We start from the raw sequence: 17,464 nt of genomic DNA, 5'->3' as shown, positions 1-17,464 counted from the left end.
GTTCAGTTTTTTTCTCAGAGGCAAAAGTATTCCTTTTCTGACTTAAGGAACGGGGAGCACCTAATTTATTGTCAACTAAATCAACACTGAACTTTTTCCTTTGCCTTTTCCACATAAAAGTTGTGTGGATCCCTTTAAAGCACTTAAAGTACAGATGACAGCCAGTGAAAATCAGTAAATTAGTTTGGCAACTAATATTTTGGCAAAGTTAACAGACTGTGATGCTAATAACCTGTACATGTTCTTTTCTCAGATTGTTAACTAGTGGGACGAAGCTGTTGCAGCTGTGGACCACATCACATCCACATCATGTGTCAGGGATGACCAGTAAGAAAGGAAATATGGAAAGAATAGTATTGCAGGTTATACATAATTCTGATTTACTCTGTGCTTTGTTTGAATGTTGTGATTTGTAAGTCATATCAGGTGAATGTTTTGGGGAGAGGGAAAGTACTGCTAAGTAATATTTGAAAGTCAGTATAGAATAGTGATTACTAAACTGTAAGGGCAAAGAATGGGAAGCTCCTGGAAGTCTCTGCAAATCTGTTATTGAATAACTGTCTGGAAGTAAGAGAATGCAGAAGTGCTGTGGCATGACATGCTGTCAGTACTGGGAGAGAATGTTTTTGAAAGCAGTCCATAGAAATGGGTGCTGAGATGGGAGTGGTCTGGACACCAGCAGTAGCAATTTCAGCTCCTTTACAGAACATAAGCACCTCTCTTTCTCAGTTCAGAGTTCAATTTTCCCTCCAAAGAGAAGATACCTTACTAGGCGTGGCTCAGTAGTCCCAAAACATGGCCTGAGTGGGTGGCTGGGTGGAAACCACTGGTGTGGGTTTGAACAGCTCTGATTATCTCTGCTCTAAGCATTCTCACTTCTCTTCTGAGGAGTGCTCCAGCCACTGCATTGTGCAATAACACAGCTGTACTTTTAGGAGCTGTAGTCATGTAGAAGAATTGAGATGGAAAAAAATACTCAGCAAACAGTATCTGGGGACTGTTGCACTTGTAGAACCAAAAATCTGAGATTACTGGAAGGGTGAGCTTTCTATACTTAAGGACTTGCATCATCTTTTTTTCTTTTTTCTTTTTTCTTTTTCAGATTGACTTCCCATCCCATACTTTTGATATTGAATATAAAATTCCTCAAGCTGCAAAGACTACTGTGCATTATTCTGTAGAAACATTAGAAAAACCATTGAGAGAACGTCTCCTTGCCATTCTCTCCAAGGATAGCACCATTGGGTATGTCCATCTCTTCTTCAGAAAGAGCAGGGCTCTTTTTGCACGTGACAATTTGTAACTAGGACATGGAATGCTTATGTATTCTTGAGTTTCTGTTAATTTTTTTTAATATATTTTGAAGACCTGTAGAGGCTTAAACAATAGATTGAATTAAACATGTGAAATCATGGTACTAACTTAATGAATTTCCTTCTGTTTTCCTTGGCTGCTGCTGTTAGTTTCTTGCTACAAGACTGCTGCCCCTTTGCCTGCCTGTTGTTGTCACCTGTTCTTACTTGGCAGCTTCTCAGTTCCAGGAGTTCCAGCAGTGGCTGTTCATGTGCCATGGGAGCTCTCCTGGCAGCCTTTCCTACTCATCTGCACCAAAAAAAAAAAAGTTCTTGGTTTATTTCAGATTATACTAAAACTTAACTTTGTCCTGCCCAAATTATAAATTAAACAAATGTTTTCTTAATGTTTGAGGCTTTGTTTGGCTTCCTGTTTTGACTTCTGTAGAGGAAAGAGTAATTTCAATGTAATTCCGTTCTGTGTGTTAAATTATCTGCCTGAATACAACAATCAGTGGCATTGGGGTTATTCAGGTGATGGTTTGTCATGTGCATCATAAACTGAAATGCTCTTGTCTGCAGGCTGTCAAAAGAAGATAAAGAATTTTTGTGGGAGAAGAGACATTATTGTCATAGCCATCCTAATAGCCTACCAAAAATACTGGTTAGTGCCCCTCACTGGGACTGGGCAAGTCTTCCAGAAATATATTCCTTACTTCAGAGGTGGCCTCCTTTATCACCCTTAGCTGCACTGGAACTACTTGATTCAAAGTAAGAAAACTGTAATAACTCTCTTGTGTTTTGTTCAGTTTTAAATGGCTCTTCTTTGGTAGAAGATCCTGGAATGGTGTTCTGTGGGAAAATACTGCTGAATTTCTTGCAGAAAAAGTTAAATGTTTTTAAAATTTTAAATAACCCTATGCTTACTTTATTGATGTAGGCTTATTCAAATCATGTAGTGAAAGCACAGCAACTGTGGTTAGGGTTCTGAAGTTTAACATGCAACAGTTTATACAGCCAGAGTTTTGAGAGGTTTTGAGTGTGCTTGTCCTAAACATGCACATGCGGTTGCATCTTATGTGAGGAAGGGCCTTGTAGGTCCCTTATTGAGCTTTTAAAGACTTTACATGGTTGCTTTTCTATCTAGCTGATCTCAAAAAAAGAATAAGAAAAAATCCTACATGAGTAGAGAAAACTTGATGTGGATTTGTGGTGACTTTCTAGGTTTGCTGATCAGGAAATACGAAATACAGCTGTGAACTGGATAGAGACATTGAGTGATGATGAATTAACAGATTTCCTCCCTCAGTTTGTGCAGGTAAGACTTTCTGCCTACACGGAGGTTTGAATTTTTCTGGCTCTTGAAAACCCAAAGGAGTTGCTTCTGACCAGTAGCAGAAGTGCAGTTGTGTGCCTCTAACTGTAATGCACAGTAGGGGAAACAATTTGAATAAATAATCTCTTTGTGATTGTCCAAAGTATTTGTGGTTAACTCTGTCTATGCATTAGTCACAAAATGTGTCTTCATCAAGAATTAAATGCAGACCTGATTTATGTAATTTCCATTGTATTTAGGCATTGAAGTATGAAACCTACCTTGACAGTGCTCTTGTGAAATTTCTTTTGGCTCGGGCACTGGGAAGCATTCGGATTGCACACTACCTGTACTGGTAAGGGGTTCTTTGTTCATTGCTCATGTAATGTGTGTGCCACAAGATTAATATTTCAGATAAAAAATCCTTATTTACATCATCATTCAATAACATAACAGTGACTGTTATGAATGGTGATTATACAGAATGTATCCTGGTTGTTGGTTTGTTTTTTTAATGAAAGATAGTGCCTCTGCAAAGCACAAACTTCTTGTCTTTTCTATCCTGTATATCAGTAACTTCAAACATACATAGTACTGATTCACTAAACTATTTAATGTCTTAATATTGCATTGTTTGCTGTATTTTCCATAGGAAAATTTAACTTATATCCTTTATTTCAGGCTTCTTAAGGATACACTGTATGATACAAAGTTTGGTGTAAGGTATGAGCAAATTCTTGGAGCTTTTCTTTCAGTCTGTGGAAAAAGGCTGAGGGAAGAGCTGGAGAAGCAGACCAGACTAGTGCAGCTCTTTGGAATGGTAGCAGAAAGAGTAAAGCAAATGAGTGGATCTGCTCGGCAGGTGTGTATATATTTTTAATTCAAAACTAATTCACTTAATTATCTTTCTAGTCTAAATTCAAAATGTTATGTAAATGTATAGGAAGTTTTAATGAACCTGTTGCTCTGCAAAGTTTAATGAAGTTGATGCTTTTGTCAACTTTGTCACCTGAAACATATGGTGGTGAGTTGATAGGGCAAGAAAGTATAGGATGGTTTCTGTGTATGATCAACTGGAAATAAATTTAAACTTATTACTGCTGAAGAACGATCTCATCATGCAAAGGAATGGGATATCTGGTTTTGTGCTGATGATAGAGCTTAGAGTTTGATGGAGTGGGATGCTGTCATCTGGTTCAGTCAAAAAAACCCCCACAACCATGTGTGATGAGTGTTACATTGCTAGGCTTAGGTATTTGTCATAGCTAAACCAGGAGCTGTAGTTTCTGGCATTCCTTTGACATTAGGGAATTAAAATAGTGCCTTCAGGGTAACTTTGTCAAGACTTTTTCTGTAGATGATTCAATGAGGAAAATGTCAGCTGAATTTTCTTTCTGTCTGCAGGCTGCCTTGCAAAATGGCATGGAGCGTGTGCAGCTGTTTTTCTTGAAGAACAAATGCCGTTTGCCTCTCAATCCCAGTCTTGTGGCAAAAGAGTTAAATATTAAGGTACTGCACATTCAGGGTTTCAAAACTCTTTTGTAAAAATTACATCTTGGCCAAGCTTTTACAAATGAAAAAAACCACTTCAAGTGCTTGAAAGCTCTTTATGCTGTGGAGATGGGGTTTAATTAAAAATGCTGATTGAATAAGGCAGCAAAATTCGGTGAGCAAAGATAAAATGTGTACAAATACAGTGTAAAACCAACAAGGGCACTTGTGTTAAAAAATATGGACACGTATCTGTAATAACTTATTACATCTTCAGACCCTGTCTCCTGAGACCAGCAATTCTGAAAGTGAATGAAAAAGTCCTGTGTGCATTAGTAATCAAAAGAGGAAATTGGCCAAGAATATAAAGTTCAAGCAGTGAGTAAATACTGTGAAACATGTGAAACTGCCTGATACTGATTGCATCCAGATATGCTGGGGAAGGAGTCAGTAGCTTTATTTTCTTGTGAAGGTCCAGCAAGTAATAATGTAGGAGAAGCAGGTAAATTATTTTTCCAGAACTCTGCAAGGTTTGACAATATCTACTCAACCACAGTCTTGATTATATCATCATGCATGACTGAGAACCTAAAGGTTTGTTAACGCTTCAACTAATCCTGTATTTGAGAGACAGCTCATCTCACTTCTCTACTGTAACTATTAAATCATGAGCAGGGACTTGAAAGCAGATAAATGATAAGATACTGTGAAACACACAAATACACATTTTTAATACATCTCCTAGGTTTCAAGAAAAAGCTACTGATAAAATATTTATTCATGTTTTATTCACTCTTCCCTTCAGAATGTTTGAAACATCACTGTGCAGCACTGTTGGCTTTTGTACAAGAATTCAACAAATAACAGCTAAAGGGCTCGTTATTCAAGGGAAGCACGTATTCACCACAATGGAAATGTTAAAAGTCTGAATAGACACATTGTGTGTCAAACCTGCTTGTTGTCAGAATGTCTTGTTTTCTGGGCTAGCAGGAATAGTCCTTTCTGACCATTGACATTAAATCTACTTGCAGGCTTGTTCTTTCTTCAGCTCCAATGCAGTACCACTCAAAGTCGCACTGATAAATGCTGACCCACTGGGAGAAGAAATTAATGTGATGTTTAAGGTAGGCCTTGCATGTATACTGGAGAAAATAAAGAAGTTGAATGATAATCACTGTTTCATTGGTATCAATTAATTTTAGCATAGACCAATAAGCTTAGTTATTCCATGCATTTGCTCCTGTGTATCTAGAAAGCAACATGTGAACAGACCATAAAACATAAAAATCTACCATATGTGAAAGTTTAATTGTAGCCTGTTTCTCTTTCAAGTTTACTGTGTCACTGGCTAACTTTTTATTTTTCCATTTAAGGTTGGAGAAGATCTGAGACAAGATATGTTGGCTTTACAAATGATTAAGATCATGGATAAGATCTGGCTGCAGGAGGGACTGGATCTAAGAATGGTTATCTTCAAGTGTCTCTCAACTGGAAAAGACCGAGGTGCTAAACCAGATGCTGCCTTTAATCTTTGCTTCCCCCCTTCAATTTCTTGTCACACTGATAATGAAAAACTCTGAGCAGAAGGTGCCAAGGAACAGTTCCACTGCAAGGAACTTCAGTACTTGTATCATAAGTTAGATTGTTCTGAATTTCCTGATGTCTGAGTGGCATCCAGATGTGTTTTCTTGAGTGTTCTGTTGTCAGTGAACAGTGGAACAAACAAATAGAGTGATAAAAATCAAGGTTGCTTTTCACGCTCCTACTGCAACACAAGAAAATAATGTTGCTACAGCAGTTCTTGTTCTGAAAGTTTAATTATGGTGAACGTATTCCAATGCAAACCAAAATGCTGAAGTATTTGGAATCTGCTGCAGTTGAGTCATGGAGTATCATTCTGGTACTGAAACGTGCAAAAAAAAGCAAAATTTGAACCAGCCCTTGACATGCACACACACTGTCCCCCGGCATTTGTGTCATATTCTGGTGAAAGTTCCTTGGCAATATGAAGATGTTTCTGGGGTTTGAAAGTAGGTCACAGAACTCTGAGTGCAAATACTGTGCCCTGCACCTTGAACATGCTTTTTGCTAGTTTTAGCTAATTCTCTAGAGCTAGCCAATAGAAACCAAATATATTTAAGAGGATAAACAATAAATTAAATATTTCTTTAGTCAGATGAACAGCATGACCAAAACTCTTAAATACATGGAAAAGATGGAAATTTAGGTTGCCAAAAGCTAAGCAAAAAGCTTCTATTTATGTAGGACTTGCTTTTTAGAGAAACAGATGGCTTTTCCTCCTACTCTGAATGATGACTTGATTTATGTAGCTTTTTTTTTCCTTGTTGCTAATATTAGTGTCCTTAAAGTACTCAAAAGATTGAAGGGGAAGAGTCAAATGGATGTAAATTACAGATGTACCTTTAGTAGCTCTTGCCAAAATAGAAGTAAAATTCTGTTAATCAACTAAATGTTTTCTAATTAAATAAATTTTATGATTTAGCTGTACAAATATTTTTAATAAATTATTTCTCCAAAGTAAGGCCACGTATGAAGCCCACTGTCTGGTCTCTTTCAACACTTGACAGCAGACAAAGTTACTAGATTAATTCACTATCAGTGTGTGGGAATTGCCAGCATCAAAGTATTTTGCCCAATTTAGAGTAAAAGTTTGTGTGGTAGAAACTAATTATTCAAAGTATAACTTAAGTATGCATTCTAGCAGCTGTAACTAGTTGTAGTGAAGTAATCTAAGTTGGATTGCTACATGTTTCATGGTTTACTTTGTAACATAGTCTGTGGAAATGCTTGGGGGACTAACAGAATTATTTTTACACATGACCAGGTTTTCAAGGAGGTTGGTCTAAAACTCTAAGATTCATCATTGTTAGGAATAAATAATAAAAATGCAGCATCACTTAAGGAGATGGCTAAATACACTTTATTTTATTCTATATCAAGGCATGGTGGAGCTTGTTCCTGCTTCAGATACACTTAGGAAAATTCAAGTGGAATATGGAGTGACAGGTTCTTTTAAGGACAAGCCTCTGGCTGAATGGTTGCGGAAGTATAATCCTACAGAGGAGGAGTATGAAAAGGTAACTTTTCAGCACTGGTTTTTTGGGTTTTTTTAAGATCTTCTAAAAGGGCTAAGTACAATATGATGAAAGAATGAAATTCATATTCCAGTTCTTCCATTGAATTGTTTGGTTTGTGTCTTTAAGAAACTTATTTTTTTTCTATACTTGAAAAAGAGTAAATTAAATTCCCCCCCTATAAAAAGGAGCCAGATGGATTCTCAGGATTCTCATCAAGAGTTTTTATTTGCTATAGAAAAAATGTACTTTAAATTTAAGAAGGGGGAATAGTGGCTGCTCTTAATTGTAGTTTAGGAGCAGTGGCCTCTTGTACACATGAGATTGAAAAATGAACATCTTTTTTTGTGCTATAATGCCATTACAGTACATTGGAAATACAAGTCTTGTACCTTTTTCTTTGCTAACTTCTCTTTTGTCTTCAACTCCTCTTTTCTCTTTCATTTATGTTAAAAATAAAGCAACTATTTTTGCTGGAAAGTGGGATATTAAGAGATTTTGGCAAAGCTAACTGTCTGAAGAACAGTATTTGGGGAAAAAAAGGAAATTTTTTTTTGCCTGGTTTGGATTTTGCACTCATCAAGGTTGACTGTTGAATACATGAATTATGTTTTTCCACTGATATTTGATCTCAATTCACTACTTTTCTCTCCCTCTCAGGCTTCAGAGAACTTCATCTACTCTTGTGCAGGATGCTGTGTAGCCACTTATGTCCTGGGAATCTGTGACCGCCACAATGATAACATAATGCTCCGGAACACTGGGCATATGTTCCACATCGACTTTGGGAAGTTTTTGGGACATGCACAAATGTTTGGGAGCTTTAAAAGGTATTTTCTTTACCTAAGCAATGTGGAGAATGAAGTAATTTTCTTTCCAAGTGCTGCTCTGGGAGATCTGCTGTAGGTCCAGTACTGTATCAATGTGCCGTGTAACCCCGGCCAGCACTTGGTAGAGGAACCCAATCCAAGCCCATGAAATGGGATTAATGGAATATTTAATATCATGACCTCAGGGTGGGGATGGAGGGCAGCAGGAAGCACATGGCAACAAAGAGACCTTATGGTGAACTCACAAATTCTGTGCTTCTTGAACAGGGATCGAGCTCCTTTTGTGCTGACATCAGATATGGCTTATGTCATTAATGGTGGGGAAAAACCCACAATTCGCTTTCAGCTGTTCGTGGATCTCTGTTGCCAAGCTTACAACTTGATAAGGAAACATGCCAGCCTCTTCCTTAACCTACTTTCATTGGTAATAATTTTTCACATTCAATTGGGACTTGATAGATCTGTCATGCTGGGTTGTATTAAAAATTATGCTTTTTATGCTCCAGAAATTCATAATGCATGCTTTTTTTAAAAGCCAGAAACATCGGATCTACTTTTTGGTAAAGCTTCATTTGGAATCTTTTAAGCTTTTTTACTGCCTACCTCTTTCTTGAAAGTTTAGAACTAATATACTACCACAAACTGCACTGCAAAGAGTTTTTAACTGCTTTTAATTCAGCAGAAATAGTGAATAACTGCTAATTATAAGTAATTGGTGTCTATTGCTGTTAGTATTAAGCAAATTAGTGCAGCTACAAATGAATTTGAGGGTCTAAGTCTTAATCATTTCAGTATAAAATCATATTTGGTTTATTGCATTAAAACTAAACTTCAATTTCTTGTAGATGCTTTCTTCTGGGCTACCAGAACTAAGTGGGGTTCAGGACTTGAAGTATGTCCAGGATGCTCTTCAGCCCCAAACAACAGACGCAGAAGCCACCATTTTCTTTACAAGGTACTGGAAAAGGGAAAACTAAAATATCTCCCAGTATCATCCTCTTAATGGGAGATTTCTGATAGGAGAAATCCTGCTAGGGATGGTCACAAGCGTGTCTGTGCAAATTGAGCAGTTACACTGTACAGTCATGAAAGATCAGTTAACTACATAGGTAAGATCAATTCTGTGTAAGAGTAATGCTAGAGCTAAAGTACCTTGCAGATTTTAGGGGTGACCTTGTGTGAAAAATTGGTTTAAAGTGCTGAGAGTAAATAATTCTGTCTGGCTGTTTAACAGTTATATTTTGAATACACTCTAAATTGTTTAATAGCAGAGTATATGATGGAAAGCATGGTGAAGAAGTTCTCTCTTGGAGAAGTGCTTTTTTACACTGGGGAGGGAGGGATGATGACCCAGTGTAATTGGAGGAGTGCATACAGTGTAACCGAGATGTTGCAATGTGTTATAAAAGTGTTACTGTACTTCAGATACACAGGGGAAACTGCAGTGGTGTGCATGCAACATAGAATCAGAGAAAAGTTTAGGCAGGAAGGGACTTTTAAAGGCCATCTAAGACTAATCTCCCTGCAATGAGCAGGGACATCTACGACTAGGTGAACTTCCTCAGAGACGTGTCCTGGCATCTACAACCTCTCTGGGCAACCTGTTCTGGTGTTCCACCACTCTTACTGGAAAAAAATTTTCTTTCTTATATCTAATCTGAATCTGTCCTCATACACTTTATCCCTTGTCCTCTTGCAGCAGGTGCTGTTAAAAAGTTTGTCCCCATCTTTTGTATAAGTTCCCTTTAAGTAGGAATGGCCTCCCCATGGAAGGACACAATAAGATCTCCCCAGAGCCTTCTCCAGTCTGAGCAATCCCCATTCTCTCAGACTGTTCTCATAGGAGAGGTGTTCATCCTGCTGATAATTTCTGTGGCCCTCCTCTGGACCTGCTCCAACAGGTCTGTGTCTTGCCAGGGCTCCAGAGTTGGATGCATGTCTGGAAAGCCTTCACGTCTTTGCTAAAAACCTATTCCAAATTTGGATACTGAGTCTTCTATTAAATGTTGATATGATACTATTTATATAGCCCAGTGATCACTCTTAAAACCCTTTTCTTTGTCAGTAAGAAATAGGGTTTATTTTTCTTCTGATGCATTGACAGAACCACTTTTGTGTGTTTTGATGTTTCCTTTTTCTAGGCTGATTGAATCCAGTCTGGGAAGTGTTGCCACAAAGTTCAATTTCTTCATTCACAACTTGGCTCAGCTGCGTTTTTCAGGTCTGCCTTCTAATGATGAGCCCATCCTGTCATTTTCTGCTAAAACCTATTCTCTCAAACAAGACGGCCGAATCAAACAAGTGTCTGTGTTCACCTATCAGAAGAGATACAACCCAGATAAACACTATGTAAGTACCTGGGAGCTGTTTCCTCTCAGGGAGGATGATGGTGTATTTTCTTCCAACAAGGCACAGGGAGGAGACAGGGACAGCTGACCAAAACCAGCCAGAGGGATATTCCACAGTGTATAATGTCAGCAATAAAAGGTGGCTGTAGAGGAAGAAAGCAGAAGGTGGGAGAGGGTTGTTTTCCAAGGTGGCTGTTTGGCAACTCGCTGAGCAGGGATCTGCCTGTGGGCTGCGGCGATTGTGTTGTATCACCTTCCCTCCTCAGAACTGTCTTTATCTCAGCCCACGGATCTTCTCACTCTTGCTCTTGCTCTCCCCACTGTCCCACTGGTGAGGGGGAGGGAGTGAGCAAGCAGCTGTGTGGGTGCTGAGCTGCTGGCTAGGGTAAACCAGCAGCAGCACTGCTAGAGTACAGACTGGCATTTCTAACGTCCCATAATATCTTGCAAAATGAAAACACCTCTTGAAAAGCATCTAGAAGGAAGTAGAAAGGGCAGAAGTAGTGTTGGTGGAGATTATTTTAAAATACAGAAAGTTGAGTCATGTTGATGGGCTTTTATGTAGCTGCCTTCTGTAAAATGGCTCCTTCCCAAGTAGGAGTTGTAAAATCAGACACTCTGGTTTTGGTCTGACCTTCCATTAAAGTTTGATTTGTTCCTCCTAGGTAAAAGCATTGTTTCCTCTACTAATGCACTTATACTCTTGGTCTCACTAGAGGCACCAACCACTGCAATTTGCTCTCAGGATTTTAATAGACCTGGGTTATACTGTGAGACTTAATGTTCATGTTCCTATGCAGATGTGCAACCTTCTTCAAATTTTATTAGTTGCTTTATTTCTCTACTGCTATTTGTTGGGCTGGAGTAATCAGCTTAAGTTACATTGTCCAGAACTTTTTTATGATGTGAGCTATATTGATAGATGTAAATGTACATCTCTTTCCAAGCTGTGTTTGCTGTAAATGTCTTAATCTGGTAAGACACCAGCAAGGGAAAGCAGAACAAATCTGACTAATGCTGGAAGTGAAGAGCTTTGTTCTGAATCACTGGATAATAAATGTATTTGAGTATCCTGGTCTAAGCCAAAACAGCCTCGCCTCTTCCAGGAAACTGTTAGGATGGTCTAGATTCTGTCTAGATTTTTCAAATTAAATTAGATGTTTAAAGTGTAACTCCTCTGCCCATAAAATGAGGATGCTGAACTGAATTTTCTGTGAAGCTCTCACACTTCATTTCCCTTGAATAATGTGAATGTATCCTGTGACTGTACTCACAATACTTGGAAAAATTATTTTTGTATAATGCAGTGCACTTGCATCCTCCCACCAAATTATCACTTTAGAAGTGGAATCCTTTAGAATCAGGAGGGAATTAAATTGAAAAAAATACACCTGAAAGGTTCTGTGGTAGTTCTGGCCCCACAGATACATGTCTTAATGTAATCCTGCACCAGTGTTAGTTAACATTTTGTATACCTGGTATGGACTTCCAGTGAGGCTTCAAAGGGAGACTGTGCACAGTTCAGCCTTTCCTACCTTCATCATCACCCTTCATCTGTCAGCTGTGGATCTACCTTGTGGGAAGACCATGTGATGTTACTTTGCATGATGGGCTGCTTATAGTTCTACTATGAAATGCCAGTGTTGGAATAAGGGATATAATAATGGGATATGTATTCAGGAGAGGGATTACTTATAGGAGAAAGAGTTGATTGAGAAGCAAATTATATTGTTAAGTCATTTTATAATGTTTTCATATGAAATACTTTTATTTTTGTGTTTTGGGCAGATCTACGTAGTGAGAGTTTTGAGAGAAGGGCAAGTTGAGCCAACATTTGTCTTCCGAACGTTTGACGAGTTCCAGGAGCTCCACAACAAACTTGGCATTCTGTTTCCTCTTTGGAAGTTACCAGGGTATGTTCCTAACTCACTCATCGCTATTACCAAAGCAACAAATCTGCTCCCAGCTGGGTGGAGCAAGGAATAGCTTGAAATGGAGACAAAACTGTGAGGGACAAACTAGACCTCAAAGTTGGCATTAAGGGAGAAAGCAGTTGTCTCTCAGTTTTAAGGAGGAGATCCAGAGGAGCATCTCAGTGATGTGGTCTGTGTGTCATATCACATATAATAATTACCTAGAAATATTCCCTTGCCTTTCTGGCATGTCATAACCCATGCTGTGTTTCCACTCTGGATTGGCAAAAAACCCCAGATGTCAGCACTTCAGGATGGAAATGACAATGGAATCCCACTGTACTTACTTCTGATAAAGTAACTGAAAACTCTGTGTTGTGCTTCTCATGTAGCTTTCCTAATAAGATGGTTCTGGGAAGAACACATATCAAAGATGTAGCAGCCAAAAGAAAAGTGGAGCTCAACAGCTACATACAGAGCCTGATGAACAGTTCTCCAGAGGTGGCAGAAGTGAGTACACATAATTTAAATAAAATGCAAATTTTCAAGTTTTGGTGCTTTTTAACACTTAAACTAACATGTAACATTTCTTCCAAATTTAGTGTGATCTTGTTTATACTTTTTTCCATCCATTACTTCGTGATGACAAAGTGGAAGGAATAGATGGAATAGCCAGACCTGCAGGTAAGGGATGTTTATAAATTGAATTATATAGTTTGACACATTTACAGCGTGAATCTTTGAAATGTTTTTTACTTAACTGGACTTTTCTTCATTGAAAACTGCATCACTATCTTTCCAAATATGCCTACATACAATTTCAAGGACATACATACCAAAAATTGCAATAATGTGTGTGATGACTTGGGCTTGTTTATGGCTTGCCTGAATTATTCAGGTTTTCACTCCAAACCTCCAGGCTGGTTCTTGCAAGAGAATGCAAAAACCTTTAAAGCCTGTAGCCTTTCCCCTGTTAGAGAGCTAGAAATAAAATCAGGAACTGAACTTGGTCTAAGGCTTTTATTTTTTCCCATATGTGATAAGTCAGTGTAGTAGTGATAAAAATGTACCAGTATCACAGAAGAAATAATTGTTATTTCAGATACCAGTCCATCAAGTCCTACCTCAGGCAAAGTGGGAGGAGAAGTGAAGCTATCCATATCCTATAGAAATAGCACTCTATTTGTCATGGTGATGCACATCAAGGACCTGGTAAGTGGAGATCCTGCACTCACTGCCAAAAACTTTCCATTTTCTCAATTACCATCTTGACTTAGATTGATGCAGGAATGGTGAAACTCTTTTCTTCTAAATTTTCCAACTGCCTGCTTAATTAACTGCTGCTTTTGATTAGCTTGATTGCAAAGTCTGCACACTTGAAAATAAATATGCAGTTATGCACTAATTAGTTTTCTAACTTGGCTTGTTTCTTTGGCTGTAGGTTACAGAAGATGGTGCAGATCCAAATCCCTATGTGAAAACCTATTTACTTCCAGACATGCACAAAACATCCAAACGGAAAACCAAAATCTCCCGGAAGACAAGAAACCCAACTTTCAATGAAATGGCAAGTTAACATTTATGTGATAACTTCCTGTAGCTTACCTTATCTCTTATCCTAAGCAGTAATTAAAATATTACTGCTTTAGACTAAAAATAGTCTAAAAAAATATGTGAATATGTATAAATGGAAAAGGAACTGTTTCCAAAAACTTTGTACCCTGATTAAATAGAAAGGATCTTGCAGCATAAGATCTTATAGAGATCTTGCAAAGCATCTTAGTGGGTCAGTGTGCTATTACAAGGAAGCAGAAGTTTCTCAGACTGACTCTGAGGAGTGATGTGGAGAGGATAAGGAATCTTAAACTAAAACTGCCCCTGCCCTGGATTCACTGACTCATGATGTGGAGAAAAATGAATTCAGAAGTTTTGGTGTATAAATAATACTTCAGTCATTTTAAACACGTAACATTGTGAGTACAAAATAAAACAGGGTTGTCCTTCAGCCCATTGTCTGAGAAGGGGTTGTGCTGCATGGTCACAGTGGCTGGGCAGGCAGAAGAAAGGGCAGTCTGAGTAATTTCTTTTGGCTAACCAGAAAATTCCTGCCTTCTCACCTCCCAGCTCGTGTACAGCGGATACAGCATGGAGACTCTGAAACAGAGGGAGCTGCAGTTAAGTGTGCTGAGTGCAGAATCGTTACGTGAGAACTTCTTCCTGGGTGGAATTACACTCCCACTGAAGGACTTCAACTTGAGTAAGGAGACTGTGAACTGGTATCGACTGACTGCTGTGCCCTATCTGTGAACTCAGTCAGACCAGAACAGTTGTATTCACTTGTGCTTTGAGCATCTTCCTACTTGAAGATAACCTGTACATCTGAAAACAAGAGATTCTCCATTTCAACAGATATATTTGGACCAATGTTCAGGTAGCCTAATTTGGAGGATTGCAAAAAAACTGGTTTATGCCTATGTGATGTTATCAAAGCATCGTTTGGAAGCATTTAAGAGTTGTGGGTAAAGGAAGGGGTTTTTAGACCATCAGTGAAGGTGAGATGAGCAGTTTGACCATGCTGGTTGGTTGAACCATAACTCAGTCATTAGGCCTGTGGATGCAGTGCATTTTTGCTTTTAATTTGTTGCCGCTGTTGTGTCATCCATGACATGATGCTGGAGAACATCAAAGAAGTTGCATATTTTAGGATTACATTCCCACTGCTAATGAGACATCACAGAAACAGCGACAGGTAAACTTTTGGTGTCTGCACACACACCTATAGAAATGAAGGTTGAAGGGCTGGAAAAATTCCTTAAAAACATTTAATTCCAGATTCATGCTTCTCTGAGACTTATTGGAGTGAGTGCCAATAGTGGAAGTTGTAAATAATGGTGCCTTATAATTCAAATACTTCTCTTTTACCTCATTTCTGGTATTTAAATATGTATACATATTAACTTTGAGCTCCTTATACAGGGGGAACATTCTCATATTTGATACCTTGCAGGTCCTACTGGAAGCCTTTTCCCAGGATGTGTTATTTACAAATAGCATCACTTATACTAATCTTCACAATTTGTTCAACTTATTTAAGTTTTTTTTCTACTCCATCTTCTACCCATGGTCTCCAAAAACTGAATGAAGACTGGCTGAATGTGGTACTGTAGGAAATGTACCCAGCTTCTCAGTGGGGATTTCTGTTGTAATTTCTAGAACTTTTCAGTACTGCAGTGATTAAGTGTGGAACAGATTCAAACACTAATCCAAAGCGGCATTTGCATCTGTGCTTCCAGGGAAAGGGTGGCCTCTAATTGAAAAGCACCACTGCTGGCTGAATTGCAGGCCAGAAATTAGTTCATATTAACAGCTTTGAGAGAGGAACTTGGCTGGTTTTTTTTTCCTTTAGCAGTTCACAGCAATACTGTTTCTCACTCCCCGTAACAACTACTCCTACTAAAATACTGCATTCCAAGGAATATTAGATTTGAATATATCGTGACAGTGGAGTGCAAATGTCACTATCTCCCATTAATATCACTGGTTACTTAATTAGGCCTTTCTGCACTACAGGTGTCACCTTTTTTTCACCTTATTTGGGATTTAGGATGTTCATGTTCTGTGTAAAGAAAGCTCTAAAGTTGCACACTTCTTCAGTAAAAAATTGTGAAACAAACTTTTAAAGTGAAATATGCGACTATGAATGAGGACACAATACAGGGAAAGCCTTCTATCTACCCAACACTAAAAACCTATTTTATAATCCAAGTTTCCTTCCCCTGCTACTGACCAATCTCCCTTCAGTACAGAAGAGAGAAGTAAACTTGAATCTCTTGGTGCCTAAATAATTCATGGTCCAATTTCATAGGAATTATTGCAGTTAAAAAGCTAATGATACCTTGAATGTTAGAAACTGGGCCAATACTAATGGGCGCTAACAAATCCCAGTTGTAGTAGGCATCCTCTGCATATTTTTCATTTAGTATATAGCCTGTAAATAATAAACTATATAACTAACTAGATATATTTCCTGCTCACTTGATGCTTTTGAGACTTACTCCATTCCATCATTAGAATCACAAGTCACTTAAATACAGGAAAGTAGACTACTGTTTTTGTGAAACGTTCCATTGTGAAATAAAATGAAAGCAATATGGACTGCCTTTTTTGCAGTTTGCTATTAAAGCACAGTGTCTTACAGCACAAAATACAATTAAACTAAAATCATTTAAAAGTTATTTGCAGTTTTAACAGTTGTCTGGACTGAAAACAAAATAAAAAAGTATAGTACTGTATTACTGTTAGCACACGTCCTGACTTCTGATTTAATCTTCTTCATAGCTTAACTCATTTTGTGCCTTTCCCTTCCTTTTCAAAATCGTCACTGGCTGGAGCTTTTTATGGTCATGGATTTTATGTTGTCTATGGGATCTGGCCTTGGCCTCTCCTCACGTGTAGAGGACCAGCACCAAGTTTGTACCTCTTTGCACTACTCTCAATTACAAAAAAACTGATTGTTGCAATAAGAATTTTACTGTGCTACATAGAAAAGCCAAGTGGATGTGAAAGAGGGAAATATTTGATTGGGATGAAATATACCAGTATGCTAAGTAGCTTGAAGATGTAGTTTTAACAGCTTTTTATATCTTGTTTAATGAAAAGAAAAAACCCCATCTTTTATGCACCGTTTGATCTGTAGCCAGAAGTGTAATTGTCCCTCCAGACCTTGTGTTGGTATCCGAGAGCAGCAGCTTGTGCTAGGACCTCTTCCTCTACTAACCTCCAACTTTGCACTGAACTTTTTATTACTGCCTTTGTACGACAGCTGCCTGTCTCTGGACGCATGTGCGATCTTTGGTAAAAGCTCTTTTCTCTGTTTTTACAACTGTAGGGTTGTGTAGAACCCCCGTCACCTGCCTTAAGGCCGGGGCTCTGCCGGGCCCCGCCGTGTCCCCCTCGCCGGGCCCTCCCTGAGGGGGCACCGCGCCGCGGGGGCAGCGAGAGCAGGGCGCCTCCCTCTGTCTGTGTATCTCTGAGAACCAAATACTTTCATTAAACGATAATAAAGATATACAATATGGCCCCGCGTGAGGCGCGTTCGCTGTGACTCCGTAACTCTCCTGTACGTACATTAAACACTATTCTGGAATAAAACCCAGCGCCTGGCCGGCTCTGTGTTGGAA

The 17,464-nt window shown here is 38.6% G+C and overlaps 1 protein-coding gene across 2 annotated transcripts in view; it reads left to right on the top strand.

Moving 5' to 3' along the window:
- Positions 1-17,435, top strand: part of PIK3C2A (phosphatidylinositol-4-phosphate 3-kinase catalytic subunit type 2 alpha) — a 39,055-nt gene extending 21,620 nt beyond the window's left edge. Inside the window, exons 13-32 of one of the 2 annotated variants that reach the window (XM_031061334.1) lie at positions 254-362; positions 1,103-1,245; positions 1,875-2,063; positions 2,517-2,610; positions 2,868-2,962; positions 3,289-3,469; positions 4,012-4,116; positions 5,130-5,222; positions 5,472-5,601; positions 7,060-7,196; positions 7,854-8,023; positions 8,291-8,447; positions 8,869-8,978; positions 10,165-10,372; positions 12,160-12,284; positions 12,677-12,794; positions 12,887-12,968; positions 13,387-13,496; positions 13,726-13,851; positions 14,409-17,435. In XM_031061334.1, coding sequence (XP_030917194.1) covers positions 254-362; positions 1,103-1,245; positions 1,875-2,063; positions 2,517-2,610; positions 2,868-2,962; positions 3,289-3,469; positions 4,012-4,116; positions 5,130-5,222; positions 5,472-5,601; positions 7,060-7,196; positions 7,854-8,023; positions 8,291-8,447; positions 8,869-8,978; positions 10,165-10,372; positions 12,160-12,284; positions 12,677-12,794; positions 12,887-12,968; positions 13,387-13,496; positions 13,726-13,851; positions 14,409-14,591 — 2,665 coding nt within the window. In that variant the 3' untranslated portion in view covers positions 14,592-17,435. The remainder of the gene's footprint in view (positions 1-253; positions 363-1,102; positions 1,246-1,874; positions 2,064-2,516; positions 2,611-2,867; positions 2,963-3,288; positions 3,470-4,011; positions 4,117-5,129; positions 5,223-5,471; positions 5,602-7,059; positions 7,197-7,853; positions 8,024-8,290; positions 8,448-8,868; positions 8,979-10,164; positions 10,373-12,159; positions 12,285-12,676; positions 12,795-12,886; positions 12,969-13,386; positions 13,497-13,725; positions 13,852-14,408) is intronic. The other variant, XM_005426318.1, reaches the window with a different exon arrangement.
- Positions 17,436-17,464: the final 29 nt, after the last annotated feature.

This window comes from Geospiza fortis, unplaced genomic scaffold (genome assembly GCF_000277835.1).
Source record: "Geospiza fortis unplaced genomic scaffold, GeoFor_1.0 scaffold327, whole genome shotgun sequence".
Taxonomy (NCBI): Eukaryota; Metazoa; Chordata; class Aves; order Passeriformes; family Thraupidae; genus Geospiza; species Geospiza fortis.
Note: the sequence above shows the minus strand (reverse complement) of the source record. Positions and strands in the feature narration are given on the sequence as shown.